Source organism: Fusarium oxysporum, chromosome 1 (genome assembly GCF_000149955.1).
Source record: "Fusarium oxysporum f. sp. lycopersici 4287 chromosome 1, whole genome shotgun sequence".
NCBI classification, from domain to species: domain Eukaryota; kingdom Fungi; phylum Ascomycota; class Sordariomycetes; order Hypocreales; family Nectriaceae; genus Fusarium; species Fusarium oxysporum.
Window position 1 is genome coordinate 54492 of NC_030986.1, and position 16933 is coordinate 71424.

Here is a 16933-nt window from a genome sequence, read left to right on the forward strand (position 1 = left end):
TGAAAGATATGGACCTAGCACATGGTATTCCGAGCGACAGATGAAAACAGCTTACTGAGCAGTGCGGATGCATCGGTAATTGAAAAGGTAAGCAAACAATGTAGAGCTGGTGGGTTAGGGAACCTGTTATTGACGAGCCAAGAGAGGCATGGGTTGGTTGAGATTGAGGAGTCGACAAAGCCCCCATAGAGGACTCAGGCTGAAACTCTCTGGAGCTGTTTACAGCGTCACGATAGCAGAGTAGGCAGACCTGCAAGTCGGGCTCTAATTACCCCGGGATGCATGTGCCCATCTCAGCAACATCGAGTTTTATTTGGATACTTGAGTCGCGCCGTTGATTGAAGTTTCGATAATACATCGGACGCGAATGTTGACGGTGCCTTTATAGGTGAATTTCGAATTACTTGTAGAGAAACACATTAGTGGATCTATTTCTTCTTTACAGCATAGACACCAACACATCTACCAACTGTGGTCCTGGTTGCAGCACCGTCACGGCTTGTGAAACAGCGGCCAAGTACCCCTGGTTTTACTCATGTAATACGACCGTCGACCCCGTCACTAACGACACGATTGCACAGCACGAGGTTCCGGAACTTGTCCGGCTTTTGGCAGCCCATGCCATCGCCCTGCAAGGCTTCTCGGTCAACTCTACACTGAGCAACTCTGACCTGCAGTACCAAGTCTACCCATCTCAGTCACCGTTTGGAACTTCTCTCCAAGGCATGGTGCAGGCCATGGAGCTTACAATGTCACGCTTTGCAGCCGGTGTCATTGCAATGGTAGCAGCCGTCAATTCGGATATCGTGGTTGATAGACTCCCACCGACAAAGGGATCAAGTCTCAACGTCGACCACCGGGACTACGTCTGGTTTGTCCTGCTACCATTGTCTCATTTCAGTTTCTGTTTAGTATGGTTGTTGCTTTCATGGCTACAAAGGTGGTCATTCCTCCAGAAAGAGCCACGTCCATGGCAAAGGTGCTGCATGCTATGGCGGCTAGCGAGAGTTCTGGCGGGGCTGAGTGGATCTATCGAAGCCGGATGAAATCCGCTGATGGAATTTATGACTTGTATCTTGGAGGGCGTTCACGTGGTGAGCTGGATGGCAAAAGCATTTAAGCATGACACTGACAAGTTGACTGGGGTAAAAATAGTCTTTCTGTATTACAGACCATGGTAAGCTATACGATTTATGGTTGAGCGTTAGATAGAGACATAGATTGCATTATCGGTTCGGAGTAATGGAGTATGTCGTGGGCTTTTAAGGACTCTAGTTTATAGGTTTTCGCTAATCAAGAGTACCATCACAAACATGCAGATCTCACAAAATGACCAGAAGATATCGCTGATGGTAATTTCCCAGGATGAACTCTGACGCTTCATCACTTCGCCTTCAGCCCTACCCACCGGCAAAGGCGACTTGGGCAGCCCCCACGGCTTCATACACTAGATGTCATTGCTGTCTGAGAGTTCAGGGCTCAGACTTCAAAATGCACAAAAAGAGCACTAAACTACTTTATATATACCGAATTCTTTAAACTAACTTAGGTTTAAAGCATATATAAGGTGACTAGTAATATTAGGATTTGATATTTAGGGACTAAAATATATATTATATTTAAGAAAGGTAATATCACATTGCAATAGATAGCCTTTCATTCTGGTAAGCAGTTTAGTTCAGGAACAGCCTAAGTCCTTGCTGTATAAGTTAGGGGCGCCTTTTTATGTTTTTAAATAGCCAGCAGTCAAAGAGAACTATCTTTACCTAGAATAAAATTACATATTCTATATTTAAATGGCCTAATACCGAAGTAAAAGGGGAAACATTAAATAAAGAATCTGGCATTTGCTTATTAATAATAGAAGAAATTCTAGTAGTAAATAATATCTTATTAATAAGAGAATATATATCTAATTATCAAAGGAGAAGAAGAAAAATACAAGGTTAACTAATTTAAGATAAAGCCGCCTAGAAGAAAGCAGGAATATTGCTACTAACATTTCTACCCTAAGTCTACTTAAATAAACCTAGAGGGCACTCTGGGGTTAGGCGGGAAAGTAGTTCTATCTTCCTGCCAGCCTCGAATTCGCGAGAAGCAACTCCACAGGTATCGAACAAACCAACCCTTAACCCTCGCCGCTACCGTAAAAGATAACTTAGATAAAGAGAGCATTGATAAGTGAGGAAGATGGGAGGATAATACCTTAAGTGGCTATAAGAGCTATTTTCTAACAGATTCTAAGGAATCTAAAGATAATTATGTAAATAATTAAGAAAGTTAATATAAATATAAAAAAGCACTTAAGTAAGGCGTAATTAATTATTAAAATGGAATAAATTATATAAGGGTTAGGCTAAATAAAAAAATACTATTATTAATAGAAGAGGTATTAGAACTACTATTTAGGCTAATTATAAAGTTTAATACTAAAGAGGTTATAGATAGTTATCCCGCTTCTACTCTATTAGTATATTTAAGTAGGATCCTTAGCTTCTTACCCGATCTTAACGGCTTCCTCTCGGCCAGGTTATATACATCTAACCTTGCGGCATTGATATATGGTCAACGCCTTCTATTCCTCGAGTATGCCCTACCTGCGCGAGGATATCCTTTGCTTAGGATCTCAAGACGCCCTAGTGTACCAATTACCATTGGTAATGGGCCCGTCCACCTGGTGTAGATTGTGTGAATTGTGGATTGTAAACAAGTGGCTGGGGTGGAGAAACTGGGCTTCGGCAAAACGGTTAGTCCGACAGCGTCAAGGTAGCCATCATGGAGCAGAGTATTTTAAACCAATAAATATCCAGCCGCCCACTGTAGCAAGTGACCGATAATATCATTTTATTGGCGCTAAATTGAAAAGGGAAGGTATGGGGCTGGCTCGGGGCTTATGGACTTTTAGTCCGGACACTGGGTATATCACACACGACAGACTCAATATGCGCTAGGGCTGAGCTTGTCACAACTTGGTCCTAAACCGCACTAGAGGTCCTCAAACTAGCGGAAACAAGCATAGTTACGCTTGGTCCCTTAGACAAGTGACGAGAATCCATGAAACTCGCGGCAAAAAGCCTCCGGGAAATAATTTACACTGCCCATTAACTATATGCTTATCCCCTGAAGTTCTACAAGGATATTGAGGTGAACATTCTCACATCCGCGGCTTCGTGACCGAAGGACTCAACGATGGCTTCCGTCAACGTCAGTATCACGGCTCCCTTTAAAAGACACCATAGGCCTATAGTAATTCGAATAAGAAGAGCACATTACCACAGATGAGTTATATTGACAAAAGGAACTATGTATTGACTCATGAAATTCACCATGCCCTGTGGATCCAAGGCTAGAAAGTCAAGCTATGTGATTTAAGGAAGGTGGGTATAAGCCGGCTTTGCGAGCTAAACCTTGGTCTAAAATGGCCTGAAGCTATTACGTGTTTGTTATCTATTTTTATTGGCTTATTAGTGGATTTCTTGAGTTAATATGGTAGAAAGAGGAAAAGGGTATTAAAACTAGCGTATATTCCTGGACCCCATACAGAATGAGAGATCGGCACTGATCAACTTCTATTGCGGCAAGTCTCATTAATTTAGTTAGGGGTAGTGGCAGATCGCCCGCTACCTCTCCATCCATATTGAAAACGGGGCCCGCTAGCGAAGCTATCGGTGCGCTGATCTCATGCAAAAGAAGCAAGATTCGCCCCCCTTCAACTTCAGTCCACTCTTTCCTAGAGCCCCTTTCTACTTGTATATTTATGCTGTTAAAGGCCCTCTCATACGGAACTCTACAACCATCTACGGAGTATGCGTCCTTCTATTCACTCATGACTTCTTATGAGGTAGCTAGTCCATTAGCTATTCACCATGGTCACTACATCAGCAGCATCAGCTATTAGCGCTATAGAGCGCACATGCTCAGTTCCTAGCCTTCTTGGCTCTCTCTTTATCATCACCACCTTCTGTTCTTCGAAGCTGTTTCATAAGCCCATCAGCAGAATGCTTTTTTACGCCTCTTTCGGAAATATGATGAGCAATGTCGCTACACTTATGTCCAAGAGTTTCATCGATCAACCCAATTCTGCGGGGTGCCAAACGCAAGCTTTTCTAATCGAGACGTAAGTCATTTTAATACAACGCCTATGGTCTAATCTACTACTCGGTTACTGATCATATTCTAGATTCATGTTTGCGGATGTCTTTTGGGCCCTAGCTATGGCTACGAACGTATACCTCACTTTCTACTATCGATTCGACGGCGTTAGACTACGTAAAATAGAGCCACTTCACATCGGTCTATGTTACGGCATTCCTTTCATTATAGCCGTCACCTTTATCTTTGTAAGGAACAAAGACGGGGTTCGTGCATACGGGAATGCGAACTTGTGGTGCTGGCTTACCGTAGAGTGGGATGCTTGGCAGCTTGCTACTTACGGACTTATATGGTAACCCATCCCTGCTGTTCCTTGGCCATACTCGATGGCCCTACGGTTCGCTCGGCATGAACAGTTCTAACGCTATTCTAGGCTCATCATACTTATCGCTTTTGCTATATACGTCCGCGCCGGGATTACTATCTATAAATGGAGGAATCGCTTGAATGGCTTCTCAAATTCGAACGAGTTGAACACTTCGTCCCAAGTCGTGCAGAACTCAGACCTTCCGGGCATTGCCAAGACCACTAAAATCACAATTACAACATCAGATTCTGCTCCGCCTGGTTTTGGCCAGCCTTTTGGATCCGCAACTAAACCCGAACCAGTTCATTCAGCAAATATTTACACTGGTCCTGCTCCGCCCATAGCAAATGCTTCTGAGCAACGCAACATCAGGGCCCAGCACCCGGATCGCAGAAGACGCAGCCCGAGTGATGAGGCAGCTATGTCTTATGCCAAGTGCGCCCTTTTGTTTTTCACAGCGATGCTTATTACTTGGATTCCCGCGAGCGCGAACCGTCTGTACGTTCTTATTGACGGTAAGGCCTCTGTACAGTTGGGATATCTAAGCGCATTTGTGCTTCCTCTGCAGGGCTTCTGGAACGCATTGATCTACTATTATACCTCTCGAGCCGCGTGTAAGCAGGTTATTGCTAGTTTACGGAATGGGTGCCGCCGTCTAGAGGAAAGCGATCTCAACGGGTCTAGCTTTGTTGACAGAATGAATGCTGCCGACGGAAATAACGAGCAGGGTTTTCAGCTGGACCAGATGAGAGCTGCCAAGAAGGTGCATGCTTTCGGGGACACAGAAAGCACGACATCGCTAACAGCGAGGGTTTGAGGATCTTTAAGTGTTGATATAGGCATCGAACTTAGTTGTGTTTTTAGCTGCAAATTAATAAATCGTTTACTTTCGACTTTATGTCCCCAATCTCATTTACCTCTCGTAACTCTTTCTCGTAACTCTTCTATATTCTGGATTTTCGCCTACTAACCTGTTCCTTACTCCGGCTCCCACTTATTCCAGTATATAAATTATACTCATACTGGATCACCTGAAGAACGCTATGCAGAACTAAAGCCTTCTCCTAATACTATAAAATATAACTTCTAATCACCCTGGTAATGTGTTAAGCTATGTATCCTATAAGCACGTCGTTCTAACCGTTTGATAATATCTTACTCTAGATTGACTTTATTTGTAGTCTTCTTTCCCTCTCTTGTGCATACGATACCTTAACATACAGCCGCCATCGCTCTATTTGTAGTCTACGGTGGTTCCGACTCATCGACACATACACCACCTAGATTCTACTAGTTGGCGAGAATACCTAAAACCAAAACGACTTCAGTCGAAGCATGCTGATGACGCTATCTTTGCGACTGGACATATTTAAAGATTCTCAGCCAGTCACAAGCGAATCTATGCGAGCTCTCCCGAACAGGATATATTTTTCATGAACACAGTGGAGAGCTGTGGTGTTCTAGAGTCACGGAAGTGGAGTTTAGGGTTGAACTCACCGACCCCACGACTATTCATCCTTGATACCCCTAATAAGAGTGTAAGATCTGTTATGCTGCCTTGTCCGAATTTCGTAAGATGATATTGAAGGTTTCCCAGAGAGGTTAATGCAGCACAGTGGTTGATCCTGGGTAAGACCAGCCCTGCGGGCGTTATGGAGGACCGGATGGGGCTGGAAGTGAGAGAGTGATTGAAATGGGAATACACCAGAATACTCCCTCTTTCAGAATAGCTGTATAGATAGATACTGACGCATTAGGTCCTCATTTGTCTGATACTGAACAGCCGTCAAGGGGACTTCTCAGAACAACAATTAATCGCACCAATGCGTTTCATTGGTGCAGTCGCTGTAGAGAACCACAAGAAAGACGCAGGTCTAGGATAACTAGTAGCATTATGGAGGACAAAATAGACAGGCATAACTACTCAGACGGTTAAATACCAACCTACAAGGGACCCCTCCCTCAAACTATAATAACATATAGATCTTTACGGTATCTATATTTAACCTAACGTAGTAACACATGTCAGATGTAACCAACCCTGCAGGTAGACCGGGGGTTTATTGAAAATTATGTCTAGATTGGGACAGCTGAACTCTTGATTTGTCGAAACACCATTCCCGGTGTAATATCGAAAATTAGGCTCAGTTTAGGAATATGGGTTCTTGCGGCCGTCGCTACGTGTCTCAGCTCTAGTCTAGTTGACTTTGTGTGAAGGATGACCTGGGGGAGGCATGCCCATTGGACACCGTCTATTGCTCCACTCACAAAAGGCCCTTTAGTCATAAATTACCATGATAGCCTTCCCTGCTAATCATGATAACATGATCATCTGCACTTGGAAAAATCCATTCACATCGTCACATTCACAGGGCTAGAGCATAATCCAATTATTGTTGCCGAGGACGAGACATGTGCCGATGGCGGCAGCAGAACACCCCTCAAGGAGCGAGACCTAAACAACCTTTCCGACAGTAAAGCCAGTCTAGGTACTATAATATTCATGAAGTCCGTCACGCGCGACTACTGTAGATCTTGGGTTTTAGCTGTTGTACATGTCAATAGTCACCAATCAAGTCAGTCAAAAGCCAACAGCCAGCACAGAGGTCTCCGGAATTTTATTCCTGAGCCACGCAAATTGCCAACCAGGATAGCACAAGCGACCTAATCATACGGTTCCATCAACTGGGCCAGTATCCAACCTCAACTCGTAATGAACAAGCTCTACAGTCCCTGCGAGGAAGCCATATGCAATTCTGTACTACATCGTTATGCAACAACGGTGGTACGCAGCCGTAACTGGTGGAAAGGAAGTCGAGCGCCTGAAGAGTCGACTCCAGCCATCAATCATCTAGAATGGTAACTCGGATCGGAGGTGCTGTCTCCGAAGATCTGTAAGTGACCTCATTGTTATCTTTAGCTCGACAAGTTTTCCAGCTGTCAGAAATTGGAAGAGTGTCTCACCCAGGCTGTCTTCTGAAGCCTATGGGTTGATGGCAACCCTTCCTCTGCACTATGGAGCCGCGCTCTATGGTTTGGGAACACTGACGGAACTTGAAGCTGGAAACCTGCTCTTATTCTTCCCGGATCCGGCACTGCAGCGATCAGTGTTGTGAAGGCATTCGGGGGAGGGCTACTTTATGTCGCTGTGCATGACGCCTCTTAGGCAAAGACGAGGAAGATGCTTTTTGACTGCCTAAAAGTCAGATTTTGATCGACTATTTGACTACGATGTTAAGTGAACTAAACATTAACATAGTATTCTCAGGGGAGCCCGCTGATCCCGTTGCGGAACGAGTCATAGAGAAACATATCATACAATGCATGACTCATGAGTAAACTGACTCTGCTGCGTGAGAGAAAATTGGAGTACACGGGAGGCGGTCCAAGACAAAGGCTCTGAGAGAATGGGCAATAAGGGGAGCATCTGCGATTATAGCCATGGCAGATATGGCAGTTGTTGATCAGAACTTGAATTAAGGCCCTCCCTCTTGGCTAGGGCTAATTCATCTAATCGTCGTCCTCAACATGCTTGGTAGTCGAAGCACCAGGGTCATGATTGTCATCACCGTTAACTTTGCCATCAATATCGTTATCCTCATCTTCGGTCTCAACTTAAGTAACCATAATCTTGTCCACCTCCATCTCTCTCTGAGTATTCTGAGTCTAAACATGATATTACCACAATTTACAATATCTTTCCATATGGTGCCAGAACAACCACAGTTATCAAATCGGACAGTTTACTGACACCTGACCTGGCCAAAGCTCTCCAGGAGGGCGTGAAGCCATTGGAAGCCTTCCCCCCAGAGTTGAAAGACTGGCATCCCAATTCCAAAGAGAAAGTCGTGGATCTTGTGCATCCTTCGCTGTGGCCATTGACCTATGGTCGCTTCAGGGTCCTCAATGACAGAGTCATCGAAATCGATAATGCCCTTGCTTCCTGTGGTCCCGGCGTCGTACTGCGCGCACCGGGGTCCGAGCAGACAACGCATATCATCGGAGAAGGCGGCTTCTGTGAGGACGAGGTCGTGGTGCTGTCAAACAAGTTCCAATGGTTGCCATGGGATGTTGACCTTGACCCTGAGACAAGCAAAGCCAAGATTGCGAGCTACATCAACAATCTCCATCCACAAGGACATGCCCATCTCTATCCCATCATTGAAAAGTTCATCGAAAAGTCACTACCAGCTTGGGACATCATCTACGACTGGGAAGACACCGTTTCTGTGCAGCGCCTCACAACCACTGAGACTGAATATGATGAGTGCCCCTGCCCTGTTCTCTGTGACATCGAGGACGGCCATGGCTGCACTCCAGGGAGACGTCCTATTGGTGAGGGTGAAGAGCCTAGATATGACGTTGACTCGTGGGAAGAAATGCTGGCAGACGGTGAGGAAGATGATTGTGAGCCAGATTATTACGAACTGGGTGCAGAGAGGGCAGAGGATTATAAGACGAATCCGGAACGCAGAAACCTGGATGACGCTTGGTTTGCATCAACCCATTCTGCCAAGCTCCCCGACCCCCGACCCAAGCGCAAAGGACCATATGAGGATTCAATCTTCAGTTGTGAAAGCGAATGGGTTCTTCAACAGTAGCAGTCAAATTCAGGTTATTGTCAAGCTTGCTAATATTCACCTAACGCCTGAGAAGCCCGTCTACAATGGTGGTTTGTGGCATACAGAAGGCCTGCTAAACGAGCATATTGTCAGCACGGCTCTTTACTACTACGACAGCGAGAATATTACTGATTGCACTTTGGACTTCCGGACCTGCGCTGATAAGGAAGACTAGGCTGCCGGGATCTCCTATGAGCAATACAGGCATGATCCGATTAAGCGAACTTTTGATATTACTCTAGGAGGGAGCATCTTCCAGGATATTGGTTCTGTTCTTACCAAGGCTGGCAGGGCATTATTCTTTCCCAATGTCTTGCAACATCATGTTTTGCAATTCAGACTCGCCGATCCTACCAAACCCGGTCATAGAAAGATCTTCGCGTTGTTTCTTGTCGACCCAGCGATCCCCATCATCAGCAGTCCCAACGTACCGCCGCAGCAGAAGCACTTGTGGACAACTTATTTAGGGTTGGATTCCGGATGTGGCATAATGCCACCAGAGTTGGTCGAAAAGGTGGTTGACTATATGGACTGGCCAATTGACCTGGAAGAAGCTAAAAAGCTGCGCTTGGATCTAATGAAGGAGCGGGCATCATTCAAAGCAGAGGAGGAATCGAGATTTGAGAGGATGGAGTGGAATTTCTGCGAACATTGATTCTCATTTGGAAACATGTAGACTTGTTTTCGCGTTAGAGTAGGGTAGCTTGTTTCCACATCTTATCAATATGCTAGCATAAGTTATGCACCTTATGCAGACGATTTATCCACATCCCGTGTGGTAGAAACCTACTCTAAGCCCTCTTCGGTTAAGATCTGTACTAGCAAGCCCTGCCATTATCTCTCATTGGATGGCATACGGTGCTTGGCCTTGGTCAGTACCAAATCCAGGCAATGGCGCAGCCAACTGCGCCCCATTAGGCTGAACACACTCTCTCGCTAGAATAAAATGCAGGACCAGCCATCATCATCTCACCTCCTCGCTGTCATTGTGATATCCAATAAAATGCCTCAGACTGGTCCCTCAATGTCCCCAGCACTGGGCATCCGCCTTGAAGGAGACCTACATTCATATTCCCCTGGTGACACAATTATTGGCTATGTTTATCGAAAGAGTCCTGTCGTGAGTCCAGACTCATCAGTTACTATCTCCCTATCAGGGCGAACCAAATCGAAGATAGTTATCCATCGCGCAAATAACACATCTACTTACCGAGGCCGTTTCAATCTAATCTCCGAGCCTGCTTGCTCCCAAAAGATCTTTCAAGGCCCGCTCCATATTGAAAGCGGCGGCGATGAGCAGACATGGCCGTTTGCAATAACGCTGCCAAAGCATGTTGACCCGAGATACTTGCAGGGCGGGGGCCAAGACGAGAGTTTTTTACCTCTGGGCGCAACAGATCACATTCTACCATCAACCTATACACTTCGCTCCCTTGGAAACACTGAGGGTTTTATCGAGTACTTTGTGAAAGCTACCCTGAGGGTCACCGGGCAAGGTCATGTTAATATGACTGAAGCTGTCCTTCCGTTCGATGTCATCAACCTCAGCCCTGACCCTCCCATAGCGGACTTTGCGCTTAAAGGTTCACGGAGCCGTCAGACCATGTCGAGCTATCGTCTTGTCCCAGGTATGGAAGATGTCAAGTTATCATTTTCTCAGAAGATGAAGCAGTCTTTCAGCACTTCAAGTGTACCAGAATTCGTCTACAATCTCCTTGTTGATGTGCCAACTGTCATCCAACTCGACAACCCTACTCCGATACCGTTCAAATTACGTGTCGTTCCAGATTTGAATGGGACAAGCGAAATTATCAAAGAAGTCCCACAGAAGGTCAAATTATCATCAGTTTCTATTCGAATTGTCAGCAGCACCGAGGTCATCTGCGAAGGAACTCTGTATCCCCATACAAAGGAAAAACGCGAGGAGATTGACCTGTGTGTTGAGAGTGCGATAAGCAGAATCAAGGACGACATCTATATCCCCTGTACAGATGAATGGCCCTCACTCGATATTGGAGACATAATTGATTTGCGTCTCGGACAATTACGGCCTGGTTTTCCTCATCGGCCAGGCGGTGGCTATATGCAGTTTAACCCGACCTTTACCACATACAACATTCGTCATTCGCACAGGCTGACATGGAAGGTCATAGGTGAAATAGCAGGAGAGCGCTTCAGCGCGTTGGGGACAGTGGCCTTAAAGATCTTGATGCCAAGTGACGAGCGAAGGCGGCTGGGTGAAAAGGATTCAGTTAAAAGGGCCGAAACTGAAGCTGCATCTGATGGTGCACCAGGTCCGTCTCAATTGCAAAGAAACGAGTCGTGGATCCAGCCCCCGGATGAAGATGACGCCCCCCCAAGCTTTACTGAAGTAGTCAAGGAAGACAAGGGAGCACACGTAGCAGAGAAGTCCAGTAAATAGGCGGACATGTAGTTCGGGAATGTTAACAGGATATTATGCAATAATAAAACAAATATCATGCCAGTCTGCTACTTGAGTCACTGCTTACTACCTAAGCTCAACTTCCATTGCTTGTTGCTCAATGTTTCCAGAACTTCTTCCTGCCTAGTAGGTAGGATTATATGGACAGGGAGCTGCTTTCCTTCCTGCTTCTCGTCACCCTCACTCTCCCATGACAAAGTCAGAAAAACCTCATTATTCTGGTCCTTCTGCCAGGAAACGCGAGCCAGTATTGGCTGTTGCCAGGTACCACTCACTGGAACTTTAGCCTCGAAAGCCTTAAAGAGGCCCACTCGCGGCTTGAAGATAAGCACCCTCTCGCCGTTGATCATGGCGAGCTTGAACCCCGCAACCTCGGCGGTGTACTCGTATAGAGGAAGGCTGCCCCATGCGTGACAATCCGATCTTTGCGTGATGTAGTCTTCCACCCAAGTCGTCATGTTGAGTTCAAGCTGCTTTCGCCAGGGTGCCCAGAAACTGAAGAATTGGGCTTCGTATGCCTCATCCCCAACAAAGGATAAAGCCCTCAGACTATAGAACGCCATTGCTATAGATACCTGTGTGAACTTGTGCGCACGCTCTCCTTCCACTTTCGCTTGCAGAGCAAGAGAGCGATTCAAAAGGTCAAAGGCTTCTTTACCAGTTACCGCGCCACAGAGAACTGCCCAAATTTGACAATGTTCGCTATAATGGGTGCGGTTTGCCAATGTAGCGAGACCATCCGTGAAATGGGTACCGTCGAAGCAGTGGTTTCTGACGGCTTGTACGATCAACTCAGCCTGATGTTTGTGTTCATCTGCGCGTGATGGCTTGCCCAGACACGATTCAAGCGAACTGAGCCTCTGTAGAGTATATGCGAACAACTGATTCGTGTAGGTCAGGTAACCAGTATCCTTTGCGGCGGGTGGGACTCCGAATGGCTTATATGAATCACTCCAGTCAACAAATTCCCAGTCGCCAGCTAATTGAGAAACGCGGAGGAGGCCAGTTTCTTGGTCAAGACGACTGCCGAAGGTGTATAGAATGGCATCAACGATGGGTAGGAAGCTAGCTGCAAATTCCCTATCACCAAACTGCTCGTAATGGTCTGTTACCATACATACCCAGAAAAGAGAGAAATGGGAAATAATCTGCTGATGGTGGCAAGGAGCACGGCTTGCTGTCAACCCTACTTTGGGCTGAAAAGAGTTGTAGAATTGTAAGACTGCTTGGCGTGCGAGTCGATCATCTCGGGAGATCATATAGGTGAAGAGTGCAGAGCTTCTTGTGTCCATGGCGTACTGAAGTTGCTCGTAAAATGGGCAGTCCTCATAGCAGTCGTGCATACAGTTCTCCAATGTGCGTAAGCTCACCTCCCAGAGCTTGTGGAACCATGATGGGCTTTCATTCTCAATCTCGACTGTAGGGAATGTGGTCAACACTTTCAGAGGGTAGTTTGTTTTAACAATGTGTATCCCATTAAGAAGCAGGTCCGAATCTTGAGCAACTTCAATATCCATGGCAAGGTATCGAAATGTTCGGAAGTGAAAAGGACTGAAAGTTTCATCATTGACTTCTGCAATGCCATAGTCAACCAAATCTTGATCCAACTGGGTTCCCCCGAAGATATACTGGTCTTTCGGCCCTACAATGGACTTTGAAGTGTCGGATCTGTCTCCTTTCTTTCGCTCAAAAGGTAGCCTAGTAGGCTGCTCCTCATAACCTTCAGACCAAGTGATTTCCAGCTTGCTACCACCAGTTGACGGCCTGGCGAAACGGAAGTCGACATAGGCTGTTATGTGGTAAGGCATCTCGAGTTCGACACGATGTACAGTGCCTTTGGTCAGGACAATGCCCGTCTCATGCTGCAGGGTCGGGTCAAGAAGACGTTCCCAGGTCTCCCGGGGCTGTGTACTTCTGATATTATAGATCGCTATGGGATGAAGTTGCTCTAGTCGAGGGAATGGAATCATCCGAGGATGCAGATTCCAGGGCATAGAGAGACCCCAATTGACCATGAACCGATATGGCTTTGCCGCAACCCAAGTAAGCGCATGGGATTCCCGCTGGTCAACCCTTTCAAAGATATGGAGGAAGAAATCAAAATTCCCACTGACGGGGAGAGCTCTGCAGGTATCAAGAGCCGTCTCCCATGTCTCATCCGTCTGAATATCCAATGCTCGCTGCTCCAGGTCGCCTTCAGTTGAGTCGTGCCTAATGTGTAACCCTGGAAATGGGGTCCTGGGAAAGCTCGAGGCATTTTGTGATCCGTGATAGAACCGAAGAACATGAACAATAATATTGTTACGGCCAGCGACAAGATATGGTTGAATGTCTAGGACGTCGTAGAACCATGTCTGATCGTCTCCTTTAACAGGACCAGTATGAACCACCGACTTGTTAATGTAGAGCTTGTATCTGGTATCGGCTGTAATAGTAATTTTCACAGGGCAGTGAGGAATATCTTCTAAGTCGATGGACTTGCGGAAATAGACAAATTCACCCGCAGAGGACGATTCTGGCTTCTCGTTCCAATGTGGGTGCCAAATCCACGAGGTCTCAAAATCGACAGTCATACTGGGGATGGCTTCGGACGTGGCCAAAACTCAAGAATAGCAATTTGTACACAAGCAGAGGGCATTGATAAAGGCGTAGAAACTCCCAGCTAATAAATAACTCTATTCACATAGAAACTTGATCAAGTTACCGAAGTCTCCACCAGTAAAGTCTAGGCTTGATGTATTTCGTATCAAGATGTACCGAAGGGTCTGATCACAAGATGACGGATCAGACCGAGGTCGGGATACCCGGCCCGGAATGGGTTAGTATCTTGAGACCTGAGTCAAAGACAAGTCATAAGAGTTGGCATGTCGGTAGAACTCTGGGAGAAATCATTCATGAACAAAACCGAGGGACGATTAACAATCGGGGAACAGCCCCGATTCCCCCACACTTCTGTGGACCCAGGTCCCCCTCATTATCTCTTGGCTCGGAATATGACAACTGGGGCACAAAAACCATGCTATAGAGTTTCCCACCCCAACTATTAGCGGCAGTAAGTATCCAGGCACATTACCTCATCTACCTTCATCTTACTAAAGTGATAGTTTGATCTGCATCTTGCAGTATCGTGCTATCATACCCATGTCTAAGTCTTCCGCTCTAAACCCGAGATAGTATGTAAATTTCACAAGATACTTATGGTGATAAGCCTGAAATCGTTTTGGTAGACTATCCCATGTTTATGGCATATAATACTTAAAGAGTTATTGAAAAAATAAGTAAGATGCTAAGCTAAATATTAAGCTTAATGCAAGATGCAGTAAGGAAGAAGTATGAAGAAGAGGTATTCAATATTTGACAAATACTATTTTTTTTAATATCATAGCGAAAGCTAAAGTCTAGTTATTTATATATAGAGAGAAGTATTAAATAAGATACTGTTTTATAGTATATATAGTCTTATTAAAATAACTACTAATTAGTTATAAGAAAACAAGTGGTACAGATTACGTCCTGCTCCAAGGAACAACACTCCTCTTCATAGGATAAAGGCTAGCCCTCCTGGGTTCAACTCGCATTTCGGAATAGCTTTCTTAAATAGAACCCTGGCACTGGTATTTGCGGAATTGACGAGTCTTGACCTTGTTCTCAAACATCTCATCCAGCTCCAGGTAGGTGCGGTTCTTCATCTCAGGCAAATCGAACCAGAAGACCGCCCAGGCAATGACAGACAGAGCAGCAAAAATAAGACCAGTCTTGCCACCTAGATTTCCCTCGTCCGAGTTAAAGATGTAAGGGACACAAAAGTTGAAAACCCAGGACATGAAGCTGTTGCAGATGAAACCGACGGCGTTGGCCTTGGCACGGAGTCGGACAGAAGAGGTTTCAGAAGCAATGATGGGAATGACTGGTCCAGCACCAATGTTGAAAAAGACCATAACGAGGTTGATCATAACACCCATATACCACAGTGCAGCTTGAGTTGAGAAAAAGCCAGCGATACCAACAGAGAGCCAGGTTGCTGCTAGGAGTGCTGTGCAGCCCATTATGGTACGTCTGCGGCCTAGATAATCGACAAGGAACCAGGAAATCATAATAGCACCCAGGGACAGACCAGAGGCGATCTCAAGGACCATGATAGAATTCTCTGGGGAGAGGCCGGCGATAATCATGAAGTAGGTACCGTTGGCGACGAAGCTGGTACCATGGAACTGCTGAACAATGCTGGCAAAGATGATGATGCGCATCCGGCGAAAGTTGGGGCCCATGAAACATTCTGACCAGGTGACGTCGGCTGTGTCAGCCTGCTCTTGTCTCTCGTGCTCGAGGGTTGACTGGAGGGCGACCATGGCAGCCTCGACCTGGAAAGGCTTGTATAGCCAGCCAAAAGACTTGCGGGCGCCGGCCTCGTCATTCTTTCGGAGGAGCCATGCCGGAGACTCGGGGACAATCAGGGCCGAGATGAAGGCCGTGCCAGCGAGGGCCCACTGGGTGGCGAAGCAGATGCGATAGGACATTCTTTGAAAGCCGTCAGGAATCTGGCTACCAGCAACGACGGCGGCGATCAGCTGGCCAAAGACGAGCTGAAACTGGAACAAGGACAGGGCAAAACCTCGTAGCTTGACAGGGACGATTTCAGAGTTGTATGTCATGCAGGTGGTAGCCATCATGCTCAGGCCCATGCCAATAACAATCTTGCCGGCCAGGAATGTACCGCGGCGGTGGCCCATGGAGTCGCTCAAGTCGCATGTATATACCACCGCAATACCGGCCGCGGTGATGATAGATCCGGTCATCATAGAAATCTTTCGGCCGAATCGATCAGCGACCCAGCCGACAATGACGGAACCAATCATAAAACCAATCTGCATCGAAGCATTCCACAGAGACAGCCAGATAGATGGCAGAATAGGCATCCCATCTTGAAGCTCGCCGAATCTCTGCCTGTTTTGATGAATTAGAATAGTTCTACTGCCACTAGGATGCATCGTATTGGTGGAACCTACAGAAAGGCCGGGAAGGCTGTGACGACACCAACAATGATAATATCGAAGCCAAAGGCCATGGGGCCTGTTGCCATAAGGATGCTGAAGATAACAGACTTGTAGTTCTGTTTGAGGGACTGTAGCAAAGTGAGGGAGGTGGCATCGTGCTGGTTGATGGCCAAGGAGACGTCCCCCTTCTTGCTCTCTACCATCTCGACGCTGGGCTTGGTGTCGTGCTCCATTGTGTTAGTTGTTGGTGATGGGTGCTTGGCTATTTGATCTGGAGTGACTGAAAAAACCAAGTAATTTCATGGTGATTTATATTATTCGGAAGTTGTATGTAGAAATTGGGTTGCAAACCGTCTCTGCGCCAAGTCAATTGGAAAATCAGTTGTTATTGTTACAGAATGCGGGGTTTGACTTT

General features: G+C 46.2%; 6 protein-coding genes across 6 annotated transcripts; 4 read left to right on the forward strand and 2 right to left on the reverse strand.

Annotated features, from left to right (window-relative positions):
* Window positions 1-21: 21 nt before the first annotated feature.
* FOXG_20389 (uncharacterized protein) lies at window positions 22-1120 on the forward strand (the record flags this gene model as incomplete). Its single annotated transcript, XM_018400672.1, has 3 exons — window positions 22-87; window positions 582-871; window positions 913-1120. The coding sequence occupies 3 exons, from the start codon at window positions 22-24 to the stop codon at window positions 1118-1120; spliced, it is 564 nt and encodes a 187-aa protein (XP_018248743.1).
* Window positions 1121-3866: 2746 nt separating this feature from the next.
* On the forward strand, window positions 3867-5276 carry FOXG_10838 (uncharacterized protein; the record flags this gene model as incomplete). Its single annotated transcript, XM_018390309.1, has 3 exons — window positions 3867-4117; window positions 4181-4444; window positions 4526-5276. 3 exons carry the CDS (start codon window positions 3867-3869, stop codon window positions 5274-5276), a joined length of 1266 nt encoding a protein of 421 aa, XP_018248744.1.
* A 2711-nt stretch (window positions 5277-7987) lies between these two features.
* Window positions 7988-9736, forward strand: FOXG_10839 (uncharacterized protein; the record flags this gene model as incomplete). Its single annotated transcript, XM_018390310.1, has 4 exons — window positions 7988-8167; window positions 8236-9045; window positions 9113-9169; window positions 9257-9736. The coding sequence occupies 4 exons, from the start codon at window positions 7988-7990 to the stop codon at window positions 9734-9736; spliced, it is 1527 nt and encodes a 508-aa protein (XP_018248745.1).
* A 304-nt stretch (window positions 9737-10040) lies between these two features.
* On the forward strand, window positions 10041-11568 carry FOXG_10840 (uncharacterized protein). Its single transcript, XM_018390311.1, has one exon. The coding sequence runs from the start codon at window positions 10085-10087 to the stop codon at window positions 11501-11503; it is 1419 nt and encodes a 472-aa protein (XP_018248746.1). The 5' UTR covers window positions 10041-10084; the 3' UTR covers window positions 11504-11568.
* FOXG_10841 (uncharacterized protein) lies at window positions 11517-14248 on the reverse strand. The gene has a single exon (XM_018390312.1). It carries the CDS (start codon window positions 14095-14097, stop codon window positions 11581-11583), a length of 2517 nt encoding a protein of 838 aa, XP_018248747.1. The 5' UTR covers window positions 14098-14248; the 3' UTR covers window positions 11517-11580.
* Window positions 14249-14928: 680 nt separating this feature from the next.
* On the reverse strand, window positions 14929-16899 carry FOXG_10842 (uncharacterized protein). Its single transcript, XM_018390313.1, has 2 exons — window positions 16531-16899; window positions 14929-16468 (listed from the first exon to the last, which is right to left on the reverse strand). Exons 1-2 carry the CDS (start codon window positions 16749-16751, stop codon window positions 15118-15120), a joined length of 1572 nt encoding a protein of 523 aa, XP_018248748.1. The 5' UTR covers window positions 16752-16899; the 3' UTR covers window positions 14929-15117.
* Window positions 16900-16933: the final 34 nt, after the last annotated feature.

Bases quoted from the DNA above. Each gene is read 5' to 3' on its own strand.
- FOXG_10840 (XM_018390311.1), top strand. From the start codon at position 10,085: ATGCCTCAGACTGGTCCCTCAATGTCCCCAGCACTGGGCATCCGCCTT.
- FOXG_10841 (XM_018390312.1), bottom strand. From the start codon at position 14,097: ATGACTGTCGATTTTGAGACCTCGTGGATTTGGCACCCACATTGGAAC.
- FOXG_10842 (XM_018390313.1), bottom strand. From the start codon at position 16,751: ATGGAGCACGACACCAAGCCCAGCGTCGAGATGGTAGAGAGCAAGAAG. The intron at 16,469-16,530 runs GTAGGTTCCACC...TCATCAAAACAG, and splicing joins ACAGCCTTCCCGGCCTTTCT to GCAGAGATTCGGCGAGCTTC.